Source organism: Macaca fascicularis, chromosome 16, assembly GCF_037993035.2.
Source record: "Macaca fascicularis isolate 582-1 chromosome 16, T2T-MFA8v1.1".
Taxonomy (NCBI): domain Eukaryota; kingdom Metazoa; phylum Chordata; class Mammalia; order Primates; family Cercopithecidae; genus Macaca; species Macaca fascicularis.
In genome coordinates this window covers 9582102-9601249 of record NC_088390.1, presented here as the reverse complement: position 1 = coordinate 9601249, position 19148 = coordinate 9582102, and the positions used below count along the sequence as shown (strand labels likewise).

The 19148-nt window shown below is 42.9% G+C and overlaps 1 protein-coding gene across 12 annotated transcripts in view; it reads left to right on the top strand.

Moving 5' to 3' along the window:
• The window catches only part of STX8 (syntaxin 8), a 358471-nt gene that overhangs the window by 63202 nt on the left and 276121 nt on the right, over positions 1-19148 (top strand). For all 12 annotated transcript variants that reach the window (XR_012425279.1, XR_012425280.1, XR_010582271.2 and 9 more), the window contains exons 5-6: positions 5925-6049; positions 17421-17513. Coding sequence is in view for 7 of the 12 variants with exons in the window: in XM_005582878.3 (XP_005582935.1) it covers positions 5925-6049; positions 17421-17513 (218 nt within the window). In the remaining 5 variants the exon portion in view is untranslated. The remainder of the gene's footprint in view (positions 1-5924; positions 6050-17420; positions 17514-19148) is intronic.

The window sequence follows — 19148 nt, the reverse complement described above, 5'->3', positions numbered from 1 at the left end:
CATTTAGTCCTGGACTTTTCTTTGTTGGCAGATTTTATATTATTGATTCAAACTCATTACTTGTTATTGCTCTGTTCAGGTTTTAAAAAAACATGTCTTCTTGGTTCAGTCTTGGTAGGTTGTATGTGTCCAGAAATTTACCCATTTCCTCTAGGTTTTTGAATTTATTGGTGTAGAGTTGTTCGTAGTATCCTGTAATGATTCTTTGTATTTCTGTGGCATCCATTGTGATGTCCCCTTTTTCTTGTCTGATTTTATTTGTTTGAGTCATATCTCTTTTTTTCTTAGTCTAGCTAATGGTTTCTCAATTTTATCTTTACACAAAACCAACTTTTATTTTGTTGGTTTTTTAAATACATTTTTTATTTCAATTTCATTTATTTCTCCTCTGATCTTTATTATTTCTTTCCTTTATTAATTTTGGGTTTGGTTTATTCTTGCTTTCCTAGTTTCCTTGAGATACATTATTAGGTTATTTGAAATCTTTCTAGGTTTTTATCGTAGGCCTTTATTGTTATACAGTTGCCTCATAGTACTACTTTTGCTGTGTCCCATAGGTTGCGGTATGTTGTGCCTCTATTTTCATTTACTTTAAGGAATTTTAAAATTCCATTCTTAATTTTGTCCTTCACTCATTGGCTGTTCAAGAGTATGTTGTTTAATTTCCATGTATTTGTATCATTTTGCATGTTCCTCTTGTTATTGATATTTTCCACTGTGGTTAAATAAGATGGTATGATTTCAATTTCAAAGTCTAAAAAAATTTTTGAGACTTGTTTTGTGTCCTAACATATGGTCAGTCCTGGTGAATGTTCTGTGTGCTGTTGACAAGAATGTATTTTCTGTAGCTGTTGCGTGAAATGTTCTGTAAATGTCTGTTAGGTCTGTTTGTTCTGTGGTGTAGTCTGTCTGAATAATCTGTCCAGTGCTGAGAGTGAGATGTTAGAATCCCCAGCGATTACACTATTTGAGTCTCTCTCTCCTTTTAGAGCTAATAATGTTTGCTTTATATATCTGAGTGCTCTGGTATTAAATGTGTATATATTTACAGTTGTTATATTCTCTTGTTGAATTGATCCCCTTATTCTTATGTAATGTCCTTCTTTGTCTGATTTCACAGCTTTTGACTTGAAGTCTGTTTTGTCTGATATAAGTACAGCTACTCCTGCTTACCTTTGGTTTTCGTTTGCATAGAATATCTTTTTCCATACCTTTGCTTTCATTCAGTCTATGTGTGTCTGTAGGTCAGGTGAGTTTCTTTTAGGCAGCATATAGTTGAGTCTAGTCTTGTTTTTTGTTGTTGTTGTTGTTGTTGTTTTTAATCTAGTTATCCAGTCTATGTCTTTTAATGAGTTATTTAATTCACTTACATTCAAGGTTATTATTAATAGGTGAGGACTTATCTTGTCATTTTATTGATTTCTGGTTGTTTTGTATATCCTTTGTTCCTTACTTCGTCTTATTGTTTATTTTTGTGGTTGGGTAGTGTTCTGAAGTGATAAGGCTTGATTTCTTTCTTTCTGGTTTTCCTTGGTATTTTGGCTCCACCCATGAGTTTTATAGTGTCACATGTTTTTATAATGGCTGTTATGATCTTTTCACTTCCAAGTATAGTACTCCCTTGAGCATTTCTTATAAGACTGGTCTAGTCGTGATGGATTACCTTCGTTTTTGCTTGTCTGTGAAAGATTTTATTTCTCTTTCATTTCTGGAAGATATCTTTGCTACATGTAATATTCTTGGTTGGCAGATTTTTTTTTTCTTTTAGTGCTTTGAACATAAAATCCTATTCTCTCTTGATTGGTAAGATTTCTGCTGAGAAATCTGCTATTAGTCTAATGGGAATTCCCTCATAGGTGATTTGATGCTTTTCTCTTGCTGTTTTTGTTGTTGTTGTTATTTGTTTGTTTTTGAGATGGAGTCTTGCTCTGTTGCCCAGGCTGGATTGCAGTGGCGTGGTCTCAGCTCACTGCAACCTCCGCCTCTTGGGTTCAAGTGATTCTCCTGCCTCAGCCTCCTTAGTAGCTGAGATTACAGGCACCTGCCACCACACCCAGCTAGTTTTTTGTATTTTTAGTAGAGACAGAGTTTCACCATGTTGGCCAGGCTGGTCTTGAACTCCTGACATCGTGATCTGCCTGCCTCTGTCTCCCAAAGTACTGGGATTACAGGCATGAGCCACTGCACCCAGTCCTTCTCTTGCTGTTTTTAGAATTCTTTGTCTTTGACTTTTGATAATTTGGCTCTAATGTGCCTAAGAGGGGTCCTGTTTGAATGGAATCTATTTGGGATTCTTTTGGCTTCCTGGATCTGGAAGCTCCCAAGACTTGGGAAGTTTTCAGCTACTATTTCATTCAGTGTTTTCTGTACATTTCCCCTTCTTTTGTCTTTCTAGAACACCTACAATGTGAATGTTCACTTAATGGTGTTCCCTGAATTATGTAGGCTTTCTTCATTTCATTTTACTTTTTTCTTTTTCCATTTTTCTGTGTTATTTCACAAGGTCTGTCTTCAAGTTCAAAAATTAGCCACTCATGGTGGCTCACACCTGTAATCCTAGCACTTTGGGAGGCCAAGGCAGGCAGATCACTTGAGGTTAGGAGTTTGATACCAACCTGGCTAACATGGTGAAACCCTATCTCTACCAAAAAATACAAAAATTAGCTGGATGTGATGGCACACCCTGGAGGTGGAGGTTGCAATGAGCTGAGATAATGCCACTGCACTCCAGCCTGGGTGACAGTGAGAACCTGTCTCTAAATAAGTAAATAAATAAATAAATAAAATTCTGCTTCGTCTATTCTTTTGGTAAAGCTTCTAGCTTGTATTTGTTTATTCATTGAATTATTTTACTCTAGGATACCTGTTTTGTCCTTTTTTATGGTATTTATCTTCTTGTTGAATTTCTTATTCAAGTCATGAATTGTTTTCCTGATTTCATCAAATCGTCTAGCTCTATTATCTTGTATCTCACTGTAACATTACTATTTTGAAATCTTTTTCTGTCATTTTGTATATTTCTCTATCATTGGGGTCTATTACACAGGAATTATTGTATTCCTTTGGAGGTGTCATGTTTCCTTACTTTTTCATGTTCGATGTATCCCTATGTTGATTTCTATGCATCTGGTGGAATAGTTGCTTCTTCCAATTCTATGCAGTAGGTTTTGCAGGGAAAGAAATATTCATATGAATGGATCTTGGGGTGTTGGTTTAGTGGGATGCATTGGTTTTGGTTCCAGGTGGGCATAGTAGTGTAGTTTTTGTATAGTTTCTTCAAGTGTAATCCATGCTAGTGATGTTTGTGAGTGTCTCAGTGGCCTCAGCTGAGAGGCTTTGTGGTGGTGGTGGCATGACTTTGCCAGGGATGTGCTCACTGGGCTATTTGTCAGGTCAACGATGCATGCATTCACATGGTGGGTTGTCCAACTTGGGGTCTCACTTGCTGGGGTTGGGGTTGCTTCCCTTACTCTGGCTGAGGGCACAGTTGCTTGGTTGCTTGGCCAGGCTGGGAGTATGCCTGCCAGAGGTGGCCTGTTGGACTGTTTCTCAGGTTTGGGACATGGGCACACTGCTGCTCAGCTCTCCTGGGGGGAATGCCTGCTGCAGACAGCCCACAGGGCTATTTCTCAGTCATGAGAGGTGGGCATAAGGCTGCTTGACAGCCCTCTGGGCATGTCTGCCGGGAGTGGCCTGAGGAGTTGCATCTCAGACCTGGGATGTGAACACAGGGCTGCTCAGCTGGCCTAGGGGAGTTGCTGCTGGGGGTAACCCATGGACTGTTTTTCAGGCCTGGGATGTGGACATAGGGCCACTTGGCTGACTTGGGGTTATGTCTGCCAGGGGCATCCTGCAGGGTTGTTTCTCAGGCCCTGATTGAGGTGGGGAGCCTTTCGGTAGGCTGGGGGCATGTCTGTAGGGGGCTGCACTGCCCGACTGTGTCACAGATCCTGGATGCAGAAGTGTAGTCACTGTGCTAGCCTGTCAGTTGCACAGGCCTTCTGCTTGCAGGGGGGTATACAGCAGTTTGGTTGGCTCGAGAGTGGTTTGCCCTGGGTGGGACTGTTTCTGTGGCTGAAAGTGAGGATGGTGGTTTTCCTTCAGTGCAGGACCAGAGTCACAGCCATTCCTGGGGCCTGGGGTGTGGAGTTCAGCCACCTGTGTAGGTTTGGTGGCATGAAGATGGAGTCCCAGTGCTGGAAAGGTGCAGTGGCTACTGGCCCCAAGAGGAAGGCACACTCCAGAGGGAGCTGTGGTCTGAAGATGGCGCCATGCTGTAGTAACTTGGCTCATGGGGTGGGTGGGGAGTGGGGTATATGCCTAATCTGGGGCAGTGCGACTGTACGAATTCCCAGCAGCTCTCCAAACTGGGCTCAGAACTTGCAAGGACTGGGGGATCCTCCTGTAGTAGGGACTGTAGGTGTTTGCCGCGGCAGTGGAGGCAGGTGGAAATCTCCTGCTTACCTTTTCCTCAAAGGGAGAAGGCCCTCATATGTCCAGGCCTACCCAATCCTGGTGGAAGAGATGGGGCCACGGAGGCTGGGGGCCTTCATGCTGCCCTTCTAGACTTTCAATCACCACAGGGGCCTCTCCACTTCCCCACTGCAGTCCAGTGCTTTCCCACACTGAAGTCAAATCTTAGCTGTTTATTCATTGCCTTTGTCCTTCCGTAAGAAAGTGGGGGGCAGGTGAGCACCAGGTGCCTCTAATCAGCCATCTTGCTGATGTCCCACCCACCATTTATTCTATGATTTTTCATGAATCTGATGAGAGCTCTAAAGTGAATGTTCATCTCTTCGTTGAAGTGGTCAGAAGGTGGTGTCCTGGACAAGATGGTCTTCTCAGCTTGGACAGAATGTGGACAGGCAGGGAGAGGAGAGGAGCTACTTGAGAGGAGGAGAATCCTGAAAACATGGGGATTGAGGTGGAAATCATGTGTTTCCTGATCCTTAGATAGCGAGACCAACTGATCTGGTGCAGAAAGGGCACATGGATTGTTAGAGGGAGTAAGGTTAAGATTGACAAATCAGAATGTGTTTATTCTGTTATGAATGCTACATTAAAGTCACAAAATTGGTATTGAAACCCTGCCTGTGTCTGTGAGCAATCAAATACTCCTTTTTTTTTTTTTTTTTTGAGACAGAGTCTTGCTCTGCTACCCAGGCTGCAGTGCAGTGGCGCTATATTGGCTCACTGCAACCTCTGCCTCCCAGTTCAAGCAGTTCTCCTGCCTCAGCCACCCAAGTAGCTGGGATTACAGATGCCCACCGCCAAGCCTGGCTAATTGTTTTTGTGTTTATTAGAGACAGGGTTTCATCGTGTTGGCCAGGGTGGTCTGGAACTCCTGACTTCAGGTGATCTGCCCGCCTCGGCCTCCCAGATTGTTGGGATTACAGGCATGAGCCACTACGCCTGGCTCCAAATATCCTTTAATGGGAAATTATGTGGTCTCTTTAAAAAAAATAAAAATAAAAAAAATAACATTGTAATCTGTAGTCGCAACATTGTATCTGCTTGAGAAATAATATTTGTACCTTTGGGGTCACATAGCCTCTGAGACAAACTTTGTCCTAATAAAAAGGCTACTGTTTAGCCTTCTGTTTTTGAAATTTAAGAACCTCATTTATTACCAACTTCTCTTAGGATTAACTCAAACATTTCTTAGAGGATTAGTACAAATATTATGTTCTCTCATCATCTCTATAACAGGCTGTAATTCTGAGGACCAAGCTTGTGCCTATTCATCCCTGTATCTCTTCCAGCACTGAATACAGTTCCTGGCATAAACTCAGGATGCAATAAATTGTGTTTGAATTGAATTTTCAAAGCATTCAAGGCTGGCCACCTCTGCACTTGGTGGGAGTAATTTGCATTTGAGCTGCATGTTTTGAGATATATCAATATCGTTTAATATTGTTCTTTAGGTCCAGCCTGATGAGTGAAGAGGCTAAGCGAGGAGCACCCAACCCTTGGCTCTTTGAGGAGCCAGAGGAGACCAGAGGCTTGGGTTTTGATGAAATCCGGCAACAGCAGCAGAAAATTATCCAAGGTACCAAATACCCTGAGGAGTGTGGGCTCAGAAACCTTGCCAGAATTTTTTTTGTTTTTTTGAGACAGAATCTTTCTCTGTCACCCAGGCTGGAGTGCAGTGGCGTGATCTTGGCTCACTGCAACCTCCACCTCTTGGGTTCAAACGATTCTCCTGCCGCAGTCTTCCGAGAGGCTGGGACTACAGGCGCGTGCCACCATGCCTGGCTAATTTTTTGTATTTTTTTAGTCGAGACAGGGTTTCACCCTATTAGCCAGGATGGTCTTGATCTCCTGACCTCATGATCCTCCCACCTTGGCCTCCCAAAGTGCTGGGATTACAGGCGTGAGCCACTGCGCCCGACCACCAGATTTTTTACTGGAACCTTGATTGTTCCTCATCCCCATTGAAAATTGGAGTGAAAACTGCTGGTCCTTTAAAGCTTTTGGCGTGTGCCTCAGGATAGCTGGGGAATAGACAGTTGCTGTCACTCATCTCGGTGGCTCATGGAAGTGGTGACTTTCCATTGGGTAACAGCAGAGACAGCAGATCTGAGTCGAAGTCCGAGTGAATTTGATGCCTATGCTCTGTGCTTTAGCTTCACAACTGGGAATTAGTCTCCAAACTCAAGACTCCATTTTTTGGTTGTTGTTGTTGTTATAAAATATGTCAATTTGGCTTTTCCTTTTTATCTTTTGCCCTGTGGCTTTTTTACTTTTTTTTTTTTTTAAATTTTCTTATATTTGTAAAATTTCAGAAGTAATGCATGATTGTTATACAAAGTGTAAACAATATAGGAATGTATAAGATGAAAGCCCTCCATATTGGTTCTCCAATCTCAAACTGGAAACAGATTAATATGTATTTCCTTAGACCTTTTGTATATATTCACATACATATATTCAATATAAATATACTTACTTTACATAAATGAAATCATGAGATAGTTAGCTCTCTCCATATATATATAATTCCACACCTTTTTAAAACTTAGTATGTGTCGGCTGGGTGTGGTGGCTCACGCCTGCAATCCCAGCACTTTGGGAGGCCAAGGCGGGTGGATCACCTGAGATCAGGAGTTAGAGACCAGCCTGGCCAATGTGGTGACACCCAGTCTCTACTAAAAATAAAATAATTAGCCGCATGTGGTGGCACGCACCTGTAAACTCAGCTACTCGGAAGCCTGAGGCAGGAGAATCACTTGAACCCAGGAGGCAGAGGTTGCAGTGAACTGATATAGCGTGCCACTGCACTCCAGCCTGGATGACTGAGTGAGACTTCAGCTCAAAGAAAAAAAAAAAGACTTAGTATGTGTTATGAACTTTATAAAATGTCAGTATGTACAGCTATATTATTCTTTCTAATTCTGCTTTTTAAAATCAGCTTTATTGCCAGGCCTGGTGGCACACACCTGTACTCCTGACACTTTGGGAGGCCAAGGTGACAGGATGGCTTGAATGTAGGAGTTTGACACTAGCCTAGGCAACATAGTAAAATCCCATCTTTAAAAAAATTAACAAATAAAAAGGAAGAGGGAGGAGGAGGAGGAGAAAATAAATCTAAAATCAGTTTTATTGATATATAGTTGATGTGATCATAAATGGCCTATGTTTGAAGTATATGATTTGATAAGCTTTGACATGTATATATGCCTGTGAAACCATCACTACAATAAAAATAATGAACCTAATCGTTACTCCCAAAAGTTTTCTTCATGCTTCTTTGTAATTCTTCCTATTGTTCCTCCCCGCCATGCTCAGACAACTGCTGAACTGCTTTTTGTCACTATAAATTAGTTTCTATTTTCTATAATTTTATGTAAATAGAACTATACAGTATGTATCTTTTGGGGAAGAAGGGGCTCTGGCTTCTTTGTCTAAGCATAATTATTTTAAGATTCATTGAACTGGTTATGTATATCAGTATTTCACTCTTTTCTTTTTTTTTTGAGACACAGTCTGGCTTTGTTGCCTAGGCTGGAGTGCAGTGGTACGATCTTGGCCCACCACAACCTCCACCTCCTGGGTTCAAGCAATTCTCCTGCCTCAGCTTCCCGAGTGGCTGGGATTACAGGCGCCCGCCATCATGCCCAGTTAATTTTTTTTGTATTTTTAGTAGAGATGGGGTTTCACCATGTTGGCCAGGCTGGTCTTGATCTCCTGACCTCAAGCAATCCACCCGACTCAGCCTCCCAAAGTGCTGGGATTATAGGCGTGAGCCACCATGCCTGGCCTGCGTTTCACTCTTACATTGTAGATTTGTATTCCATTGTGTGGATTTACCTCAATCTGTGTATCCATTCACCTGTTGATTAATATTTGGGTGGTTTTCAGTTTTTGGCTGTTACAAAGAAAGCTGCTATTTGCATTCATGTATAAGTCTTTGTATGGACATAAATTTGCATTTTTTTCCTGAGGTAAATACCTACAAGTGGAATGACTGAGTCATATAGTTAGCTGTATGACTTTCTAAATTTAAAACAATTTTTAATTTGCAAGTAAAAATTATATGGTTTTTTGTTTTTTTTTTTTTTTTTTGAGACGGAGTCTCGCTCTGTCGCCCAGGCTGGAGTGCAGTGGCCAGATCTCGGCTCACTGCAAGCTCCGCCTCCTGGGTTCACGCCATTCTCCTGCCTCAGCCTCCTGAGTAGCTGGGACTACAGGCGCCCGCCACCTCGCCCGGCTAGTTTTTTGTATTTTTTAGTAGAGATGGGGTTTCACCGTGTTAGCCAGGATGGTCTCGATCTCCTGACCTCGTGATCCACCCATCTGGGCCTCCCAAAGTGCTGGGATTACAGGCTTGAGCCACCGCGCCCGGCCGCAACACAGCTTTACATGCAGCACAACCACTCTTCAGGATTCACAGTTCCTGAATGGAGCACCTTATAGCTGATACTCATGCATTTTCTGGCATTGTTGCATTTTGACAAGAGAAGCTGTTTTCAGTCGGGAAGAGGATGCTTGTCCCGGAGAAGGTGCTACTTTCAGGGGTTGCTTTAGGTTGGTGTGAGAGGATGCTCCTCAAAGTGTTTGTCACAGTCTCCAGAACAGAGCTTCCTTATGAAGATTCTCACCCTTGGGAAGCCTGCTGGCCGGTGGGGTGTGGGTGGAGTTTAGGGGGAGTGGCAATGCACATTGCAGGTCAGTTTCTTTCCACTGATCTTACCTTTGTGTTTTGAAATGCTATATTCCGGTGGCTCACACCAGCACTTGGGGAGGCTGAGGCAAGCGGATCACAAGGTCAAGAGATTGAGACCATCCTGGCCAACATGGTGAAACCCCATCTCTACTAAAAATACAAAAAATAGCTGGACGTGGTGGCGGGCACCTGTAGTCCCAGCTACTCGGGAGGCTGAGGCAGGAGAATGGCTTGAACTTGGGAGGCAGAGCTTGCAGTGAGCTGAGATCACGCCACTGCACTCCAGCCTGGTGACAGGGCAAGACTCTGTTTTGAGAAAAAAAAAGAAAAAAAGAAATGCCATATTCCTCTTTGCTAGCGAGCTTTCAAGGACAAATACGAAAACAGAAGTAATCTTCACACAGAACCCTTATTAGCCTTTTCTCTGCCTCAAGAATCTTGACAATGTGCTGAGGTTGCTATGGCTTTGTCTGCGTCATTGCCAGGTCCTGCATTAAGTGAAAATAAAGAGCCATAAAAGGTCATTTCTAACTTCCTTTAGCCTGTGGAATCCCTTAGCCATTCTGCACTCTAGCTGACCCTTAGAAACTTTGAAAATCATCCCAAAATAACAGTTCACTGGTAGAACATAGTCCGAAGGGCAGGGAATATCTTCCTTGCCTAACCTAGAAGTGAGGCCTCATCATAACAAATTAGCCAGTTTGGCTTCTGTGCCCCTTAAGCTGTAATTTGAAGCGTGAAATGGGCAATAGGCAGAAGATGGGTGGGTGATGACAATCACTTAATTGCCTGAAAGATCCCTGAGATAGAAGAAACAAAGGTACTTGTTTCTTGTTTCAAAACGTTTTGTTTATTGTAGACCCTTGTCCCTGAGTCGGATGGATCGCGGACCTTGGGGAAGTATGAAGTGTCTTTCCGCCTTTACCCAGGAGGTCTCTGTTGATGGGGTTTCTTCATCAGCTCCATCTAGTCCTACGGTTTTTCTATAGATGTTCTTTCCAGACTCTAGCAGGAAATTGTACAATCGTTCTAGATGTCTGCGTTCTTAGGTCTTTCGGTGTTTGCATGTGAAATAGGGCTGTGGAAGGTGGCTAGTCAGACTCCATTTCACACCTGGGAATCTTAGTAGCTAACTTTTGAACCCTTGCAGTCACAGCTTCATGGACAACTTTCTTTGAAGATACCCTTTCTTGTAGCTGTCACCGAGACTAGAAGGATTCCTTTCCTAAAATCTTAAAACAAAAATAAAAACATCTATTCTTAAACTTGCTCTGAGTCTTCTAACATAGTGATTAACTTTTTTTTTTTTTTTTTTTTTTGAGATGGAGTCTCGCTCTGTCGCCCAGGCTGGAGTGCAGTGGCATGAGCTCCACTCACTGCAAGCTCTGCCTCACGGGTTCTCGCCATTCTCCTGCCTCAGCCTCCCGTGTAGCTGGGACTACAGGTGCCCGCCACCACACCCGGCTAATTTTTGTATTTTTAGTAGAGATGGGATTTCACCGTATTAGCCAGGATGGTCTCGATCTCCTGACCTCGTAATCCGCCTGTCTCGGCCTCCCAAGTGATTAACTTTTTATCTAGCTTGACCTAATTTTTTTTTCTCTTTTTTTGAGATGGAGTCTCACTCTGTCACCCAGGCTGGAGTGCAGTGGTGCAATCTCAACTCACTACAACCTCCGCCTCCTGGGTTCAAGCGATTCTCCAGCCTCAGCCTCCCAAGTTGCTGGGACTACAGGCTCATTCCAACGCATCTGGCTAATATTTGTATTTTTAGTAGAGATGGGATTTGGCCATGTTGGCCAGGCTGGTCTCGAACTCCTGACCTCAGATGATCCACCCGCATCAGGCTCCCAAAGTGCTAGGATTATAGGCGTGAGCCACTGCACCCAGGCGACCTAATTTTCTTCTCTTTCATTCATGTATATGTTAAATGTGAAAGGTTCATTGCTTCTCTGTGGGCATTGGGCAACACGACATCAACTATGTTTTTGACTGTGTAAACTCAGAGCGCTCTCTAGTATTGGCCAGGAGGCTTTCTGTCTGGCAGAGACTGTATTCCTTTCTTTTGTAAACCTGGAGGGCCCTCTGTGGTCATTCATTGATTTAAACAAGTGGTGTACATTTCAGTCCTTGATTTAAATATGTTGGTGCTCCGTGCCACTAGCTGGGCTCAGATCTGGGGCAAAGAAATAGGAAAAGAAGAAGTCTCATGTATGTCAAAGACATAGGAGAAGACAGCCATTGGGGTCTGGATCTTGTACTCAATCTAGGAACTGTGGTTGCAGCTCTTAGGGTTGTCCCTTTTTTTTTTTTTTAAAGACGGAGTCTTGCTCTGTCACCCAGACTGGAGTGCAATGGCACGATCTTGGCTCACTGCAACCTCCACCTCCCAGGTTCAAGCTATTCTTCTGCCTCAGCCTCCTGAGTCGCTGAGATTACAGGCACCCGCCACCAGGCCTGGCTAATTTTTTTGTATTTTTAGTAGAGACAGGGTTTCACCATGTTGGCCAGGCTGGTCTCGAACTCCTGACCTTAGGTGATCCACCCGCCTTGGCCTCCCAAAGTGCTGGGATTATAGGCATGAGCCCCCGTGCCCGGCCTGATAACTTTTTACTGTGGAAAATTTCAAACACATAAAAGTAGTAGAGAGTGTCAGATAATGACTTTGTCCTACTCATTCTCCAGCCTCAGTGATTTTCAACTTATAGCCCATCTGTTCACATGTATATACCATCCAGTAACCTACCCATCCTACCCGGCCCCTAGGTTATTTTGGAAGCAAATCCCAGACATCGTATCATTTCATCAGTGGATATTCGAGAATATATGTCTAAAATATGTTTGGAAAACTATAGTCACATGCCATTGTCACCCTTAAGAAGTTAACAGTATTTCCTGAATCTAATCAAACACTCAGCGTCCAGGTTTCCCTGATCGTGCTGTGATGTTTTCTTTTAGATAGTTCAATTCAGGATCTAAATATGGCCCATACATTGCAACTAGTTATGTCTCTTAAATTGCTTTAATATATAGGTTCTTTTTCCAACTCTTCTTTTTCCTTCTGCGCAGTTTCTTCTTTGAAGCTGCCTTTGCCCTTTAGTTTCCCATAGTCCAGATCCTGCATTTCTGAACGTCTACAGATGGGAAGTATCCAAACACCTAATAATTTCAAAGAGATTTTTTTAAAAAAGATTGTATTGGTTTTCTATTGCTGCTTTAATAAATTAGCACAAACTTAGTGACTTAAAACCCATTTATGATCTTACAGTTCTGTAGGTGAGAAGTCCAATGCGGGTCCCACAGGGCTCAGATCAAGCTGTTAGCTTGATTCCTTTCTGGAGGCTCGTTCTGGAGAATTCATTCCCTTTGTCTAGCTTCTAGAGGCCTCCCACATCCCTTCTTCCATCTTCAAAGCCAGCGAGTTCTCTCTCTCTGACCCTTCTTCATGCTCCCTCTGACAGCAGCCGGGAAAGGTTCTCTGCTTTTCAGGACTCATGTGATTATGTTGGGTCCACCTGGATGATCCTGGCTACTCCCCCATCTCACATTCTTTCACCTTAATTACATCTGCAAAGTCCCTTTTGCCATGTGAGGGAATATATTCATAGGAACCAGGGATTAGGACGTGGACATCTTAGACATGGGGGATATTCTATCTGTAACAATGATCTATCATTTTTAAAAATTCAAATCATTGTAAGATAGAATAATGACTAATAGAGTATCCTCTTGTGATATCATAGTGACTTGGATTATGTGAAAGAGTAGGGCAGATTTTAGCAGTTATGACATGATGGTAATTTTGTTGGTAAGAAACTACATGGTGGCCGGGCGTGGTGGCTCACACCTGTAATCCCAGCACTTTGGGAGGCCGAGGCGGGTGGATCACCTGAGGTCAGGAGTTCGAGACCAGCCTGGCCAACATGACAAAACCTCATCTTGACTAAAATTACAAAAATTTGCTAGGCGTGGTGGCGGACGCCTGTAATCCCAGCCACCGGGGGAGACTGAGACAGGAGAATTGCTTGAACCTGGAAGGTGGAGCTTACAGTGAGCCGAGATCATGCTATTGTACTCCAGCCTCGGCAACAAGAGCGAAACTCTGTCTCAAAGAAAAAAGAAACTACATGGTATGGTTTCTTCTTCTTTTTTTCTTTTTGAGACAGGCATCTTGCTGTATTGCCCAGGCTGGACTTGATCTTCTGGGCTCAAGTAGTCCTCCTGTCTTAGCTTCCCGAATAGCTGAGACTACAGGCGCACACCACCATGCCCATGCATGGTTCTTGATTATTTATATTTTTGCAGTCAGCAGCATTGTATTTTGATCCTTGTCTCCAAGATAGCCATACCACCTCCCATTAGAAATGCCTCTTCAGGACTTGGGGAAGCCCAGGTTGTGAAAGTGATTATTATTACCTCTGCAGCATATTGATTATCTGAATCTTCTGTGTCTTTGGATTGTGAAATGAAAATTTATTGCAGCACTTAAAGATGTGGAGAGAATTGCTAAGCTTCTAAAAATTATTAGAGTGGAACAGAACTTTCAGCTCTCTTTCTCCTGTGTAGTAGATGATCATCAGGTTGCTAAGTCAGATAATGAGTCAAGTTTGAGATTAAAGAGTGTTATTAGTGTATTTTTCATTCATCATCTATGTCTCTACTAAATAAAGCAATTTTAGGAGTTTAATGACTCTTTTCCTAATGGAAACTGGAGGAATCTCCTTTCCTCTTTTTAAATGGTTTTATCTTTTAATCCACATTGACACTTGACCCTCGGTCCTATATATATAGATTATTCATCAGATGCATTTAGAATTTTACTATAACATCAGTCATCCTGTAGGAGCACTTGGTTGAGGATGGATTTATCTTGGAGGCCATCCAGGAGGTTGTTATTAAAGACCAAGAGGACCTCATTATAAAGTGATTTTACTATAAAATGGTCCTTTTGAATGATCCCTAAAGACGGCAGGTTATTTGTATAGTTAAAAAAAGTTCAGAGTGTCAAACAATGTCACGAAGGGGTTCTTACCTCACACCGTTAGTTTAAATAAATTCCAGATGAATTAAAGAGCTAAGTTTAATGGTTTAATTCCATAAAAAGACTTGGAAAAAAATATAAGTAAATGTTAATGCAACCTTGAGTAAGACCTTTGTGATTTCTGCTTTTGTAGATATGCCTTTATGTGAAACAGTCATTTCAAAAACCCTGTAGACAAATGAAGCTGCGAGGGGTATAATGTTACCTTCATGTGGCGTGTTGCGTGGTGAACAAGAGTCATTACACTCAGCGTCACAGTGTTCTCAAAGCACCTGAAATTAGAGGAAGAAAATTTTTACGAAGAGACGACCGAGACCCTCAGTTAAAAAAATACATATTAAATTTTAAAGAAAAGATCTTGAGTGACTTGAGTTAAACTCACCTTTTTCTTTAAATTTCCAAAAACTCACTTTGCTCTTTAAATTTGCAGAAAGTTTCAAAGTAATACATTTTCATTTTTAAAACAAAAGCTGTTTTACTATACTTTGTTTTGTATCTTTTTTTTTTTTGAGACAGGTTCTCACTCTGTTACCCAGGCTGGAGTGCAGTGGTGCGATCTCGGCTCACTGTGACCTCTACCTCCCACACTCAAGTGATCCATTCTTCTCTGAGTAGCGGGGACTATAGGCACATGTCACCACACCCAGATAATTTTTGTATTTTTAGTAGAGATAGACATTGTTGCCCAGTCTGGTCTCAAACTCCTGGGCTCAAGTGATCTGCCCGCTTCAGCCCCCTAAAGTGCTGGGATTGCAGGCGTGAGCCATTGCGCCCAGCTTCCTGCTTTTCTACTTAAGAACATATGAACTTCTTTCAACATCAAAATATATATAAACGATGTGATTTTCAATGGCTGTATAGTGTTTTACTATATGGATATACTATACATTTTTAAACAAATCTCTGTTGGGCATTTAGGTACTTTCTAATTTTTCACTGTTATAAATATATCACTCTGGGTCTAATCGGGAGAGAGAAACTTGACAGGGAAAGTTGAATGTAAATTGTTAACTATAACAGAGATTAGAGTAATGAGGTATTAGCTAACAAGAGGTCAGAATAACTCTGAAGAATACAGAACTAGCAGGGATAAGCTGCAGTCACCAAGTCTCAGCCTGAGACAGAGTGTCCAGGGAGGAGCCCCAGGCCCCCAGGGCTGAGAGAGGGCTCAGCTGAGGGTCCCTGAATTTCACGGAAGCCCCAGGGGTGCCCTGCTATCAGAACCTCCCGGAGATCTGCCCTCTGGGATACTGGGGGCAACTCTTCATGGGGAAGAACCTCCATGGAGGCGCCTCTGTTATAAACCTGCCCCAGGAGGGTGTGTGCTGGGAGAAGTTGCTGGTTCCGGGTGTTGCTGGCCACTGTGCACTGAAGGGGCCAGGCACTGAAGGAGCTGCAGTTGCTAAAGGAGCCTGCCAAGAGAGCAGGCTGGAGCCAGGAAGCAAAACCTCTGACAAAGGAAAAAAATCTTCAAGGGGCCTTGGTTCATTTTCTTTTTAAAAATTTTTTTAAATTATTTTTATTTTTTATGTAGAGACAGAGCCTCCCTCTATCACCCAGGCTGGGGTGCAGTGGCGTGATCATGGCTCACTGCAGCCTTGAACTGCTGGATGATCAACCAGTCCTCTCACCTCAGCCTCCCAAGTAGCTGACACTACAAGTACATGCCGTCGTACCTGTCTAATTAATTAATTAATTTATTTATTTATTTATTTTTGAGATGGAGTCTCACTCTCTCACCCAGGCTGGAGTGCAGTGGTACAATCTCAGCTCACCGCAAGCTCCGCCTCCCGGGTTCACGCCATTCTTCTGCCTCAGCCTCCCCAGTATCTGGGACTACAGGCGCCCGCCACCAGGCCCGGCTAATTTTTTTTGTATTTTTAGTAGAGACGGGGTTTCACTGTGTTAGCCAGGATGGTCTCGATCTCCTGAGCTCGTGATCTGCCCACCTCAGCCTCCCAAAGTGCTGGGATTAAAGGCATGAGCCACCACACCCAGCTGCCTGGCTAATTATTTTAAGAAAATTTTCTAGAGGTGAGGTCTTACTTTTGACCCAGGATGGTTTTGAACTCCTGGCTTCAAGTGAACCTCCTGCCTTGGCTTCCCAAAGTGTCTGGGATTACATGAGCCACGGTGCCCAGCTTGTTCCTTTTCATAGAACAGCCAAAGAGAGTGAATTTGGAGCTGAGAGGCACTAAGTTGATACCTGGCACAGGAAACAAATGTTTCAGGGAATATCCTTGTATATCTATCATTGCATGCTATCTGAATGTTTTCTTACATACATTCCTAGACTTAGAATTGGCAGGTAAAAAGGTGGTCACAGTCTACACTTGAGAAATACGGCCATCAGTAAAACTTACTCACCTATTATGTAGTATTTGGGAGCTTCTAGATAGTCACAATTTAATTAAGCTTAGATATTGTCATTCTTTCTAATCCTTATAAATCTGATAAGCCAAAGGAAGTTGTTTTTTGTTTTTTAAAAAAATTAGTAGCGATTTCAAAACTTTTATTTGTTCATTTTCTTTTATATTGTGAAGTTCTTGCCTGTATCCTCTACTGATTAAAAAATTGGGATATGCTAGGCGCTGTGGCTCACGCCTGTAATCCCAGCACTTTGGGAGGCCGAGGCAGGTGGATCATGAGGTCAGGAGATTGAGACCACGGTGAAACCCCGTCTCTACTAAAAATACAAAAAATTAGCCGGGCGTGGTGGCGGGCGCCTGTAGTCCCAGCTACTTGGGGAGCTGAGGCAGGAGAATGGTGTGAACCCGGGAGGCGGAGCTTCCAGTGAGCCAAGATCACGCCACTGCACTCCAGCCTGGGCGACAGAGACTCCGTCTCAAAAAATAATAATAATAATAATAATAATAAATAAATAATAAATAAATAAATTGGGATATTTAGTCTTTTTCTTATTGATTTGTACATGCTCTTTATATATTAAGTGTCAGAAAGTTTAAGTGTTCATGTTTCCAGATCTTACTTTGTTTTTCATATTTAAAATCTTAATTCTTTTGGAAAGCAGTTTAGTTTAAGGTGTCGGGTAGGTGTTTAATTTTTAAATTTTGTTCAAGTAATGTTAACTCTTTTATCTCTTTTTTCCTGACTGATTTATATATTAAGTTGTGTTACATGCCTGGGTATACTTATGGATTTTAAGTTGTTTTCTTCTAGTTTCTAGTTAGTTGTTTTTCTTTTTTCTTTCAGAACAGGACGCAGGCCTTGATGCCCTTTCTTCCATCATAAGTCGCCAAAAACAAATGGGACAGGAAATTGGGAATGAATTGGATGAACAAAATGGTAAGAATAAGTCTGAGATTGACCCGATTTTCCGTTGACATAAATGCTAAAGGCTTGAGCATTCGTTGAATGAGTTTAATATTATACTCATTCATGTACATATACTCACATGTATAATATGTGAGCACATATACTCACATGTAAAGTGGTTTGTCAATGATTGTTACAGTTTAATGCATTGGAATGGGGGTTGTGGCAGATTTAGATTGTAGTTGTTAAATACTATGCAAAGAAATTTGGTTAAAAAGTTTTCCGTTCTCAGTAGCTACTTTTAACAATACTGTGTTTTATGATCCATTCATCCCAAGAGCTTTTCTTTTATGTGGCAGTGATACGCAGTTGCTCAGCACTTTGTACACTGAGGCTGTGTGGGCCTCATATCATCCCCACACCCGGTGGGGTTTGCTCTTCTTCGATCCTGTGTACCAGGCTTCAGGGCAGAAAAGGGTTTGAATATCTTTGTTCAGTGTTTGATGTGACAAGTCTGGTTGGAAAAATCTGAATTTGCAAACTGCAAGCAGGATGGATTGGAGAGAGTTTAAGATGTGGAGGCATCTGCAAGGCTCTTGTGCTTGAGGAGGGCCTGGATAGGTTGTAGGAGTGGGAATGGGGAAGAAATATGGGTGCACGGGATTGCCAGTGATTTTACTGTTAGGGACGAAGTCAGGGAACTTGAGAGGAGACACTGGTTTGGGGGTAAGATGGTGAGTCCGATTTGCATGTGTCTAATTAGAGATGCCGGCGAGAGATCCGAGTGGAGGTGTCCGGTTGGCAGTGGGAGATGTACCAGAGCTCAGGGGGAGGGCGGAGCCAAAGAGAAGAGATGGGAGCAGCTGTAGGGTAGAGGTGACGTGTGACAGCGTGGAGTCGTTGAGTGGCAGTGAAGCTGGCATTTACGGAAAGCCTCCACTATGTGCTAAGCGCTTTCATCTGTGTCATTTCATTTAATCTCCATACAACATCACGAAGGCGGCACCCTCCTCACGTGTGAGAGGCAAAACTCAGAGTGGCTTTGGGCCCCCTGAGGCCACATCATTTGTGAGTGACAGAGCTAAACTCCAGCTCACGTCTTCTGATTCTAACGTGACTGCTTTTGCTGCTAAACCAGCTTCCTCTCTAAAGAAGACAAAGTAGGAAGAGAAAAAGAAAAGGTAAAAGATTCCATCTAAGGTTTTAGCTTTTAGTAATACTACCATGATGGAATGGCTTTCAAGAAAGGTTATCAGGTGGGCGCAGTGGCTCATGCCTGTAATTCCAACACTTTGGGAGACCAAGGCAGGTGGATCACAAGATCAGGAGTTCGAGACCAGCCTGGCCAACACGGTGAAACCCCATCTCTATTAAAAATACGAAAAATTAGCTGGGTGTGGTGGTGTGCGCCTGTAATCCCAGCTACTTGGGAGGCTGAGGCAGGAGAATTGCTAGAACCCAGGACGTGGAGGTTGTGGTGAGCCGAGATTGCACCATTGCACTCCAGCCTGGGTGACAGAGCATGACTCCATCTCAAAGAGAAGTTACCATCATGTATGAGCAAGCATCGAAGCCCTGGGGATAGATGAACACCCGCTCTGAGGAGAGGGCTGCACTTCTCAGAATCCTACAGCAGGCACTTCTGTTCTCCATCCTTGGGAAGAA